The 14,127-nt window shown below is 39.4% G+C and overlaps 1 protein-coding gene across 1 annotated transcript in view; it reads left to right on the top strand.

The window, feature by feature from the left end:
* Window positions 1-2,073: 2,073 nt before the first annotated feature.
* Window positions 2,074-14,127, top strand: part of SNED1 (sushi, nidogen and EGF like domains 1) — a gene marked incomplete at its 5' end in the record, with an annotated part of 74,041 nt that continues 61,987 nt past the window's right edge. Inside the window, one exon of the mRNA XM_083364997.1 lies at window positions 2,074-2,283. Coding sequence (XP_083221123.1) covers window positions 2,074-2,283 — 210 coding nt within the window. The remainder of the gene's footprint in view (window positions 2,284-14,127) is intronic.

Here is a 14,127-nt window from a genome sequence, read left to right on the forward strand (position 1 = left end):
TTCTCAATTATTATGCACCTGTAACCACGGTTAACTTTATCATGGTTAACAACTCAATTTTCATAGCTTCCATGACACTCTGAACTATCAAAGGAATTACACCAGACATGTCAAACACAAGGCCCGGGGGCCGGATGCGGCCCACAAAGTGGTTTCATGTGGGCCGTGAAGCCATCCTGGAAACAGTGAGGGAACGGCCCCCACTGCCTTGGCCCTGGTCCAGAGACCCTCCTTCTGCCAGAGACCCTCAGATCTGTCCCACTCTTGCCCAGGCTCCCATAGGCACCCTTGATGTGAACGATGTAGAGCTGGCCATGCCCACCCAGTAGGCCATACGCACTCTAGCCACACCCACCCAGTAGGCCACGCCCACCCTGGCCATACCCACCCGGCCCCCTGAGGGCAACTGCATACCTGGCCCCCTGAGGGCAACTGCAATGCTGATGCGGCCCTCAATGAAATTGAGTTTGACACCCCTGAATTACACAGAATGAGTTTTCACAACTTGCTAGGCTAAAACCTGTGGCCTGGATTATAGTGTAATGGCTTTTGCATGTCCACTGTGCTATCAGTAAACTGCTGGTTAATCTTAAAAAGGTTTTACATTTTGAAACACTAGAATCTGTAGCAGGGGCTTAAGGCCCAGAAAACACTGGCTTTAGGAATGCCCAACATTGGCCCTCCTCCCAAATCATTCCTAAAATACAGACCTTTGCATCATTAGGAGTTGACACCATCAGTCACTCTAGCCGAGGGGCACTAGTATATACCCTTGAGCTAGCATTGGTTTGCAAGATCCAGAAAACAGCAATAAAGTGAAGAAAATGAGGGAGTTTCATCTTTTGCTAGAAAGGAGAATGTTCTTTGATAATTGATTCTGGGAATAGAAGAAAATATTTTTACGTACATCTTTGCTTCAACTAGATCACTTGTCAATGGTTGGGAGACACAGACTGTGAGATTTTAACCACCACTTCCATAAAAATGAAATCTGGAAGCTTTTTCATGCAAGAAGCAGTGAAAAGTAGAGTTGGAGTATGGCAGGAAAAAAAAGCTCTCAATACTTTTTTCCTCTATCAGTCTTCCTAATGGCCACATCACCTGTTTTTTGAGCACTTTTGAGCAATTTTTGTGCAATTAGCTCACATGGTATAACAAGATGGTGGGTTTGTTGTCACTGTGAGTTGGGGGGGGCACGAAGGGAGGCTCAGCCAATCTCAATGTATATATGGTTGTACTTTGACAATAAAGGTTCATTCGTTCACAAGGCTATGAGGAGTTCCTATGCCGAAGAGACAGTGGAGTAATGTTGTCTTTAGGCAGGCTGGGTTCATCTGTGTTACAAATTACAAAGCAAATTACTTCCAAGTGCTTAGCTAGTTTATGCTTCGGTGTGTAGGAACAGAAACTCTGCTTTTGTATCCTCCCAGCGAGGCCTGCAGTATAAAACCAGTTTGGCTTTTCGGAGCAATAACTTCAAAAGGATGCCAAATGCTAACTAACCCTTGTGACTTACTAAAGAAGGAAAAGGTGCAAAGTGGCACGCAGTCCCATCCTTCTTTAGGAAACTCACTAGGGACGGCAGCTTAAGAATGCAATACGGGATACCTTGAACTAACTTGCCTACCTGCCTGCCACGCATTATACTGCTGCTGCTGCTGCTCCGCGAGTCAAAGCCTTAACTATCCCCGACGGATCTTCATAGCGCTTTAAGAAAAGGCTGATCCTTCTAACTCCGCCCCTAGGTTCCCGGGACGCCTCCGTCAGATCCCATCCCAATTGGCTGGCTGGGATATGAATATTTATGTCCTGACCTGTGTGAATGAGGCGCCGTGCCCTCCCTCACCGCCGCACAGAGAGGCTCGGGGAGCGTGCGGGAACTTTGCTGAGCCGTCGCTCTTCTGGTCGCTCGCCGAGCGTGTCTGGCGGCTTTGGAGCCGGCGTGGTGCTGCCACAGAGCCCAGGGAGCTCCTTGCCTCTTGGCAGCCGCCGCCAGCGCCTTCCTCCTGCCAGGCACGCTGCTTCTCAGCCGGCCCCGTCTCTACGCTCCTGCTTGCGACGACTGCCGAAGAGATGCGGGGCCTGTCCGGATGGATGGTGCTGCTAGTGCTCGGCAGCTGGTTCCGACTGAGAGCCAAGGGCGCCGTGCCGCTGGCTGGCTTTTATCCCTTCGGGCCGGCTCAGGGAGACGCGGCCACCCCTCAGCAAGACGACGGCGGCTCTGGGCTCCAGCCCATCGCCGCCAAGTTCCCCTTCTTCGGTGCGACTCACACGGCACTCTACGTGAGTAGTCATCCCGCCGGCGCTAAGGAAAGTGCGGACCCCGCCGCGCGGGACTTTGCTCATCCCTCCGGTTCCTTAGTGAGAAGTAGTATGTTTAGAGCGGAGTAATAATGCCTTGACTACATGCCTCAGTTCTACCCCGGGGTAGTCCTTTCTAAAACATACTTTAGTTCTGGATATTTGTTAACTGCCATGCTTGCCATTGGGAAAAAAATTTCCCATGAAATGCCTGCCAATTAGATTGTACTGCTATGTCAGTTGCTTGCTTTTTTGCTTCCCGCTCTAGGATGCTCTGTCTTCAAAGCACTGAGTATCAATCCTAAGTGTCTTACCCAAACACAATGGATCTGGGTTTGGCTAGCCTACAGAAAAGGAGGAGCACTGGGGGGGGGGGCGCACACGATAGTGGTATTCCAATATTTGAGAGGTTGCCACAAAGTGGAGGGTGGTCAACTTGTTTTCCAAAGCACCAGAAGGCAGGACAAGAAACAATGGATGGAAACTAATCAAGAGACGCAACCTGGAATTAAGGAGAAACTTCCTAATTAACCAGTGGAACAGCTTGCCATCAGAAGTTGTGGGTGCTTCATCACTGGAGGTTTTTAAGAAGAGACTGAACAGTCACTTGTCTGAAATGGTGTAGGATCTCCTGCTTGAGCAGAGGGTTGGACTAGAAGACCTCCAAGGTTCCTTCCAGCTCTATTCTGACTGAAACTGTAGTGCTTGGAACCGCAGCCTTTGAACCGTTGAACTGGTTCCAAAGCGAACTCAGTTATCAATTGGCTTCCTAAAGATTAGAGCTGGAGGCTGATAATAAAGTTTAAGCATCATGTTTAAACTTCCCCACAATCCTCTTCTCCCCACATCCTCCATACAGGATGCTAGAAAGACAATGGGGTGTTATGAAAAACTACATACCAACCAGTCTTCCCTGAATTACTGATTAATGATCATGGAAGATGTAGTATAACACATTAGAAAAGAGAACAAATTAGGAAAGCTGCTGAATTCACACAGAATCACATTAGCTGCCAGGGTTTTGATTGCTCAGCCTTGCTAGGTGGTGACACATAGCTGAACTTGGGTGATCTTAAAAAATTGAGTGGGGCCAAGTCTGTTAGAATTTGGATAGGAGACCATTAAGGAATCTCAGGGCTGAAAGTTGAACTGGATTTTTTTAAATAAAAAAAATTCTGGGAAAAGACAGTGGCAAATCACTTCTGTAATGATACTAAGAAAATTACACAGATGTGTCCATGTATCCAGTACTCAAGTTTGACTTGAGAGAGATTTTGCATTTATTGGATGATTTGGATAGAGAGATTGTTCTACTATGACTGCCAATTGATACGACAACTTACATGCAAGGTATATAGTCAACTTTTATAATAAATTGTTCATAGTGAGAAAGAATTAATTTAATTTAATTTAATTTTAATTTTAATTCCATTAATATCCCGCCCTTCTCCGAAGACTCAAGGCGGCTTACAAGCTTAGCAGTATAGAATATAGAATAATGGTTAGAACTGATAGAATATATAAGAAACGGGTAAGAAAAGCCATCAGTGGTTAGCAGAGAGAGATGAGACAAAAAGACACCCTGATTACAAGTCCCAGTTTGTATTGAATAGTGCTAATTCTAAAGGTCAGTAGGTTTTGTTTTAATGTAACTTGTTTAAGTATCCCAGTTTGAAAATCTACTGTTTGAATAATGTCATTTTTGGTGCTGTAGATTAAAAGAAGCACATGAAGATTCTTTGCTCCTGAGGGAGGTCACTGCTCCAAATCTAGTTTGACCTATTAAAACAACTTCTTGGAATCTGCTTTTTCCTTTACTTGTGTTTTCTAATGAGAGAACAAACCAAAAGGGTTAGTTGTAAATAAAAAACTGCTTCCTTTCAGTTATTTCAGAAAGCATCTATAATCAGCTGAGATGTTATAGTTGGAGCTGGTAAGAGTTGTGCTCCAAAACATCTAGAGGACACCAGCTTAGCCAAGATAAGACAAGATGATGCTACAAAATCAGCTTTGTTTTTTTAAGAGAAAACAAAAGAGGCAACATATTTGTCTTCTTGGCATCATGCATTCTGTATTTGTCATGTTTTAACAGCTTTTCAACTGTCCAGTAATTATGGAAATTAAACTAGAATTCCCCATCTTCTCATACCCCAAAGCAAGTTTGAGAATAAATATACTACAGAGTGCTTTGTAAATAATCTGGTTGACAACTGGAGGTTGTGCAATCAACAAAAATCAGTATTAATCACAGCTAACCAAATAGTTGGCATAGCTTGGTGTTTAGGTTGATTTTCACAAATTGGTGTCCTTCAAATGTATTGGAATCTTTCTGGTTGAGATCTGTAGCTCTTTTACAAACTTTGAGATTATTAGGAATACAATGTGAACTAATGAATCCTTCCAACAAATCTTATTTTCCAAATCATTTAGCACTAATCATCATCAGATGATAGTTTAGGATGTAATCCAGCTTGCTGGTAGCCACAACAATATTATGGTTTCTATAGTACCTTTAGATATTCATTTCACAAACAGCCCAGAAGGTGATGTTCATAACTTTTCCTGGGAAAGGCGCATTTGGTCATGCTAGGAGCCATACCCCAAAAAACAATTGGTAAATCCAGGACTGAAATTGAATTTGATTCTATTCCTTTTAAATATAAATTAATTGTAATACTATATAATCAGAATAATTGTTTTTCAGTCAGATATTAATAGTTTTTGCCTTTTTTAAAAGTAAGAGTTTCAATACACCTTTTGGAAGTTTGCAAGAGCTGTATTTAAGGCTGTACGTTACCTGGTGTACAATCTAATCATAATATTATACAGCATATACATACTTGAGGACTCCTAACTTTTTATCTATATCCTGTCATCTTTTTCCAGGAAAATAGGTATTCATATCCAGTACTTTAAATAACTGAACTTAAAGAAGTTCACAGAAAGAATATTTTGTGATTCCTGTACAGGTGGTCGTCGACTTACAACAGTTCATTTAATGACCATTCAAAGTTACAACAGCATTGAAAAAAAGTGACTTATGACCATTTTTCACAGTTACAACTTTGTAGCATCCCCATGATCATGTGATCAACATTCAGGTTCATACTTATAACCACTGCCGTGTCCCAAGGTCATGTGATCACCTTTTGCAACTTTTTGACAAAGTCAATGAGGAAGCCAGATTTAGTTAACAACCAAGTTATTAACTTAACTTTGGTGATTCACTTAACAACTGTGGCAAGGTCGTAAATTGAGGCAAAACTCACTTAACAAATATCTCACTTAATAACATAAACTTTGGTCTCAATTGTGGCTATAAGTTGAGGACTACCTGTATTCTCCTTTCCCCTTCATTATTCCTGACCTTACATTGTTGAAAGACCAAACACATAATCTGAAGCTTTTTGAGGTGTATGGAAGGATGGAGGAAAAAGAAAATGATTCTTCCATAAGTATCCTTAATGTAATTTATCCTAGGATCAATATCTCCGGCATCCATTGTTTCTCAGGCTTCAGATTTAAATCATTGGCCCCTACAATCTCCCTGAAAACTCTTGAAGGATAGGGGATCCCCACTCCCATTCTATAACAACTCCAATCTCCAATGTTAAATATGAATAGCTTTATCTGCCTGCTAAGATTTTTGTCTCTGTTTTTTTTTTTGTTGTAAAGTCACTTATATTATTCCAAAACCATCTGGATTTACTTGGGGACAGTCAAACAGTCTAATTTAATTTAAGGCATCAAAGCTGTAACAGGATGTTGAGAATCTGAGTGTCTTTGCTGTATTAGGCAATTATACTCTGCAGCCAAGAAGTCATAATGGCCTAAATATTTTGGGTTCAAGGAAAATCATAACATAGTCTTTCCAAATTCTTCTGCTACCCAGATTCATGGGCTGATGTAACTTGAGATTCTGTAAATTTGGAGATGATTTGCACTCCAGTATGATACTTTAGAATTTTCACTTTCTCTGCTTTTCCTCATTGAAACTGGTTTCAACAGTGCGTATAACACTTCCTTTTTTAGGAACTTCTATCCTCTTGGAGCATCTTTTCCCACTTGTTTCCCCTGCCATGGAATACCACTTATCACTGCTCAGGGAATATTAGAATTTAGTTTCTTGAAGTTTTAAGATACTGTATATATTTTTATACTGAACTTTATATTCTTTAACTTTAAGAACTCTACATTGCATGATCACATCCACCAATGTGCCTGCTATTTCCACCTCCTAAAGGATAGTTAATCTTATTGTCTTCATCCATTATCTTACTGTTTTCTTTTACCTGCCATAATAGGAAATTCTTTTATGGTGCTAATCAAGCAAAACATAATTTCCTGGACAAAATAATGAATGTTAACATTATCTCTGATGAATCTGTTACTTTAACAATACACAAGGAGCATCAAGAGATGTCTCTTGCCTCATCAAGAAATAGGCCAGTGAAAGAGATTTCTTTGGCTGAGTCAACCCAAAACCTTGACTCTTGGATTCATTGTGATGGTTTAAATTGGCCCACAGATACTACTTTTGTCTTGTTTTTGTGATATGTGCCATAATCGTATATGACAAGCAAACAGTTTCCTGTTGAATTTGCATATACATACCCCAGTAAGTATTCTAATCAGTGACACCTATCAGGGTACATGAAATTTGTATGCATTTGAAAATCCACAATATATATATATATATATCATTCTACAACATGGAGGTGATAAGTTATTCAAAATGTATTTTTGCAATCCTGTAATAACAATTGTAGCATCATAAATTGCACTGAAATATAATTGTTTAGCTATCCTCAGGCCCTTGAGGATTATCAGCTTGTTGATATTTTCTTTATAAATATGTTTGTTTAAATAAAGAATAATTTTTGAAGAAGTTCCTGCTTGAAAGATGAGTTCAGCTGAAAACTTTCTCAGTTGACCCTCTTATGTTCATTAAAACATGACAACACATTGAGTATTTGTGTTAACAAGGTTGGTTCAGACATAGATTATACTCTTATATATTCCAAATGTTTGACTTTATACTACATCTTTGAAATACAACATGGGACCGTGAACAAACAGTCACTTCTAGTCCTCGCCCCATTCAAAACCAGAGATGAGTGACAGGGAAATGCTGACATACACTGACAGGTGACTGTTAGTCAAGTCAGAAAGAAAGACATAGGAGTGTTAGAATATTTTCATCACTATTTTTCATTCTGTAATGAGAGAGAGGATGGAATTTCCTATGAGTGATGTTATTTTGCCTGATCTATTTTGTTTTCAGATTCTGTGATGCATTTGGGGGTAGCATTGCAAGTAGATAGATGGAAATAAAATAAGCGCATAAAGGAGATCGTTGTTTTAGGGACCCCTTTACTCTTTGGATTTGTCAACTCCAAAGGGGTTGATTTCTCTCAATTTTGCAAACAGTTCCAAAGCATGTCTGTTACATTCCACCTCTATGTGGACATTCCCAAAGATGATAGCCAGCAGTGTGCTGAGCTGCCAAAAAGCCCTAGGCTGCATCAACAGAGGAATAGTATCAAGATCACATAAAATGTTACTACTTTATATTGCTCTGGTAAGACCACACTTGGAAGATTGCATCCAGTTTTAGTCGCCATGATGCAAAAAATATATTGAGACTATAGAAAAAGTGCAGAGAAGTGCAACAAACATGATTAGGGGACTGGAGGCTAAACCATACAATGAATAGTTGCAGGAACTGGAAATATCTAGTCTAATGAAGAGAAGGAATAGGAGTCGTATAATAGCAGTTCTTCCAGTATTTCAGGGACTATCATAGAGGGGAGGAGGTCAGCCTATTCTCCAAAGGCATCTGAAAGCAAGACAAGAAGTAAAGCCTAAAAAAGAGAGATACAATGTAGAACTAAGGAGAAATTTCCTATCGGTGAGAACAATTATTCAATGGAACAACTTGCCTGCAAAGTTGTGGGTGATCCAACACTGGAAGTTTTTTTTAAAAAAGATTGGACAGTCATTTGTCCAGAAATGGATAGGATTTCCTGCTTGAACAGGGGGTAGACTAGAAGACCTCAGAGGTCCAGTCCAACTCTGTTATTTATAAATATTTATTTATTTGCCTCAGGAATCCTGATAATGCACTATATTTGCATTTTTAAAAAAAACATAGAGGTGGAAGGACCAAAAGCTTCCAATAAGGAAGGAGGTCGTAAATACGGCATCCCCTCCCTTCTCAGAGTCTTAGCATTTTAAAGTGGTATAATTAATAGATAAGAGCGTTTGATTTTTAAATACTTTCCTACACTGAGAACTCAGCTGCAGTTGGGAAGCTCCCTGTTTCATGGTTGAAAATGTGACAGAGCATTCAGAACGTCATCGTCTCCGTACATCACCTGAAATAGAACTACATTTTATAATCTGTTTTCCACTAAATTATTATTACTTGACATTTGAGGGGATCTAGGAATTGTGCCTTTTCATGGCAGCCCTTTTTCTGTGGAACACACTTTGCCCTCTGAAGTTTGGCAGGCCTCTACCTGACTTACCTTCCTAAAGGGTTGAGCCTGGATTTTTTCCCCAAGTGCTAAGATAAGATTGGATGGCTGCATATTAGAAGTTTGATTTGGTGCCTGGTTTTATTGTTTTTAATGTTTTAATGTGATCAGTTTTATAGTCTTAATATGGTGTTATATGTTTTAACTTTTGATTGGGGGCTGCTCAAAGTTGTTTACGAGCATCTATTTTTATATAAATGTTTTAAATTAATGAAATAAATTAGTAAAGTATTTGCACCAAACCAGGTGTCTTTGAAGTGTTGGGACTATAACTTCCAAAACTGAATGCTGAGAATGTGGTCTAAATGCATCTGGATAACATCTGTAAAAAATGGAATCAGATTACATTATTTGTAATGTCTCCATTGAAATGTGTATTTTTAACTTGTTGCAACAATACAAGAAGTGCTTAAGTTTGAAAATTCTGTCTATAGATAGAACATTGGTTAGTTAGGCTATTGGTTAAAAATAGCCATTATGTGTGTATATCAATCAGTAAACTTCATGATGGACATTGATTGGGGAGGAAAACAGAGCTAAAGTTGGCAACTGTATGCACGAACTGTCAGCTAATAAAAGGGAAAGTAAACAACATCTCAACTCTGGGAAAGGAGAGAGTATCAATGAGAAAGAGACACAAAATAATAGTATAAGGAGGGCAGAAGGAAACTGGCAGGTTTTCAGGATACTGTATTACTGTACAATCTACAAGAGTAAAGATTTGTGGTGGTTCAGTGGCTTATTGATGCTGGAGATGGTTTCTGCTCCAGCAGTTTGAGTCCTCACTCAGCTTTTGTCCACTGGAGGCCAAATATGGCCGTTTCATGCTTGTGCCTCAGCATGCATATTTTCCAATGAGACAGACCAAGTCAGGAAGATCATTTTATTACAATTTATCAGAATATTCAGACAAAGGGGATTCCTCTCATTTAAAGAGGGAACCCCGATCCTTAGCTTACATCCCTTTTATAGTTAACATAACAATTTATGAAAGAGGAAAGTTGGTTGAACAAGATAAAAGTAACCCCTCCTTGTCACAGTAAATCAGTTGACACTAAGAATTTTTTTCCTAAAGTGGGGGGGAGTATACAGCCATCTTTCTGTACCTTTATCTTTTCAGTTTAGGGATTTTAGAAGCTATCTAATCAATCCATACAGCCATAGGATAAGACATTTTCTTACATTCCAGTTATCAACCTTATCATTATTTTAAGAGACAAAAGTAAGTAAAATCAAAATATAATTAGGTTTAAAATACAAAGTAAAATATAAAGTAACTATATTAGCTAACAAATTACAAAGTCCATGTCATTTGCCCCTCACCACCTAACAGTTCAAAAGTATGTTCTATGCAAATAGATAAATAGGTACCACTTCAATGGGGAGACGAGTTGGCGCTTCATGCAGGCAGTCAGATTCCTGCTCTCTGAACCTTCCTGGTTCTGACGCCCATTTGCGAGGCAGCTTCAGGGAAGGAGAAGGCCTTGGATGCTGCTGCAGGAAGAGCTTCTTGTCTTTTTTCTGGTGCGAAGCCAGCTTGCCCTCTTGTGGCGCACCATGGGGAGCACATGAGCATGTCCTAAAACAGAGCTGGTACCTTGGCAGTCAAACTACTACTCTGCAGTTGCATTGTAGTCTCCTGGCTAATATAACAGCATATGCTAATACTAATATATAAAGTAAAGTGGAGTTCCAGTAATCCTTGCAGCATCTGTTTCCTAATTTGGTCTCCCTCAAACAGCTGATATTGGCCAGTTCAAAAAAGGAAAATGTCAAATGCTGAGACAGCAAGGAAAAATTGAAAATAATAACCTTGATGATGTGATCGAAATCCTATGCATTTTATTTTAAAGAATAGGCAAACTTAGATACATTCAGAGAAATAGAATCACATTGGTTGGACAATATTAGTTATAAATAAATCTGGATGGCCTGGAAATTTGACATGATGGGGAATTATGTAACAAAACATGACTTAATATTTCAGTAATTCTTTGACCACAGAGACAAAGTCTTTGCTGAAATTTAACCTCAAGAACAGCTATTGGAAGGGCATTAAATCTTGACAGAATTAGGGGTCTTCTGAATTTGAGAAGCATTATTTGGCTTAAATATTTTGCTGGTTTAAAAAAGAGTGACTACTCAAGAATATGTCCTTAGGTAGGGCAGCCACATCTAATCAGCTTTCCTAATCCTTGGCTATTGTTCAAAGGCTATCACTGCACGCTGATATCCCATCATCAAAATTGTATCAGGTGAGAAACTACATTTCAGTTTCTCCTGGATGAAGAAAAAAACAAGATCAGACAAACAAGCCTATGGTTCAGAAAGGTAGTTTTTAAGGAGAAGATACATATCAAAATATGAATTTCAGTTTTGTTCATGCCAGTCTTGAATACAAAATCATGTTAGTAACATGTTATTAATTTGAAATACATTTCTTAAGGATTTACAATCTTATAATTTAGATTAAATTCACCTCCTCTCCAAGAGGGAAGAAACTACAGTCTCATTTGGGTCTCAAACAGAAGTTGTGTCCAAACACTAGCAGAGAATTGTTTAAGTATAGCAAGTATGAATAACTCATCTCTAGATAATAGGAAGATTGCAAGCCTGTTGCTAATTTATGTGCATTTTGAATATGTTCCATACATGCCATGCTTTTCTTTGTAGCATGAAAGACTCTTGTTAAATCCTTGAAAATTTTAACCTATTCAGTCAAGTACATATTCAGTTGCCAGACATGAATGCTGGGTTTTTTTTAGCAAAAGTTAAGATCTTAGATTTTGTATAATCAGTATTGAATACTTGCATGTGGTATGTGTGGCTAAGATGTGCAAGGCTTTTTTTAGGCCGATTGGCAGTGTGTATGTGTGTATTTATGTATGTGTGTTTATGTATGTATGTATATTTTTATTTCTTAATCAAGATGGCTATATTTAATTAGAATGTAATTAACACACAACTCTATAATTAAAGAACAACTTTTTCCATGTCAAACTCGCAATGTCAGGTGACGTCGTGCAACATATTGGGACAGTTTTGTCATTGCTGGCAATGGGGTGGGTGCGGCTTCTGCGTGATGCATCAGGCCCGCGGGGTGGCAGTTTGACACCCCTGATCTAGAATATGGTATTCAGTTTTGAAAATTTTTCCCAGCTAAAAAGAAGATGAAGAAGAACAAGATGACCTAAAGAGAGTCTGCAGGGATAATCCTAGTTCTCTTTATAGACAGTGATTCAGTGAATTAGTTGAGTGGCAGGCAGAAGGTTAGGTTAATTTGATTATCTTTTACATGATAAGAAAATGTCACAAGAAAGGTAAAGATGTTTTGAGAATGTCAAAAGATACAGTGAATTTACAAAAAAGGTAGTAATAAAATATTGTAAATATCTTGCTTTGGAGTCACTTTTCCTGGAGATCATAAGAAAAATATGGGTATTTCATATTTTCCTCACAAAAGAGGACACTCCCTCCTCATCTTTTTAATATAATTCTCAGATGTGTCAAGGTTGAATTGCTAAGATGCTTGCTAACCTTTATAGCTGCTGAACTTGCCATAGAAACAGGAGGGAGGGGGAGTCTGCGAAAAAAAATGGGACGCATTGAGTTCCATTCGAAGAATGACAATGTAGTCTACATTTCTAGATATCTAATCCACATAGTCAGAACTTGACTATGTGCCCTGCTGTAGATTCAAATTGCCAGTGAAGATGTAGAATGATTTCTCTTTCCCAACATAGACTTTTGGGTTCAAAGATGCTTTCATATTCCCTTCTTTATTATGAATGTATATGTAAATGCAAATCAGTCTGTTAAAACCTTCAAACACGGCTCAAAATATTCAGTGTAAAATGATGAGAGCCAGTTTGGTGTAGTGATTCATGCACAAGACTAGAAACCAAGAGAAGGTAAGCTCTAGTCCCACCTTAAGAAGAAAGCCAGTTGGGTGACCATTGGCCACTTACTTTCAGCCCTAGGAAGAAGGTAATAGCAAATCACTTCTGAAATCTTGCCATTTAGAGACTTGTCCAGTCAGTCATCAGGGGGAAAGATTGATTCAATGCCATCCTTTCCATCAAAAAAAGTGTAATGTGATTCAGTGCTGTGTTCTAAGTTGCGTGGATTCTTCTCTACTAATATTTATTGCTGTATTTTTAAAATCTTAGTTGTCTCTCATGCAGCCAGATCCTATTCTGAGTAATTGATTGATTAATTTGCTTACTTGCTCAATTTTCCCCCCTAAAGGTTCATTTCAATTGCTCGGGTATATACATTTCTGCAGAGAGGTTACAGACACTCTCCCCTCCACCCCTGCCATTTCTTTTTAAAATGCCATTGGTTCTCATTGAATGTGAGAACTCTTTATTTGGGATGGTCAAAAATGTCCGTACCCAACTATTTCTCTCATCTTATGTCTTTGTTTTACTAATTTGATCCTACTCTGTTGTGTTCCTGATGCAGCTATTTGCGGCCTAATGCCCCATATATGTGCTGTAATGGAACTCCCATAATTCACAATTAGGTATCCTACCAATCTGCTGGTTAAAAGAGTTGAATTCAAAACATCCAGAACAGCAGTCCCCAACCCCTGGGCTGTGGCCCACTACTGGGGCGTGACCTATTCGGAATTGGGCCATGAAAGCGGCTGACTGGAGTGTGTGCATATGCAGTCAACTTGCCCGACTGGCAGGCCAGTGTGCACTTACACATGCATGCCGGCCCACGCCAGCCTGCCACTCGCACAAGGGCCACATGCACATGTACAGCTCAGTTCCACTCTCCCCCAGCCAGGCCACCAAGCCGCAAAGGTTGAGGGGCGCTGATCTAGAGAGTGGCCTCAATATGAAACCCTTGAAGCTTCCAAAACTATTATGTAATACTTTTATAATCTGAGAACCTGCCACCTTTTTTTATGCGTGTGAAGAACCAATGCTGACTTGTATATTCTTTTAAACTGCTTCTTTTGTCAGCAATTTCTTTTTCCAAGAAAAAGATCAAAGAGTAAGATTGCACATTGTTCTTGCATCATCAGTTCAACCCTGCCCCATCTAAACTACACTGGCTCAGCTCTAAATTCACACAGAATAGTTGTCAAGGGCTCCTATTCTTTGTAACAGAGCCATATTTTTAATGGCTTGCCTTTGACTATGCTTTAAACAGCAAAGGGAAAGATGAATCAGGCTAAGAAATCTTGTGCTAGTTACATTTTTGATTGTCATAATAAAGGCTTTTTCCTCCTTATGAAACATGAAAGGGTCACTCTGAAGGGCTGAGGCACCCCTTC

The sequence above is a fragment of the Vipera ursinii genome (genome assembly GCF_947247035.1).
Source record: "Vipera ursinii genome assembly, chromosome: 5".
NCBI classification, from domain to species: Eukaryota; Metazoa; Chordata; class Lepidosauria; order Squamata; family Viperidae; genus Vipera; species Vipera ursinii.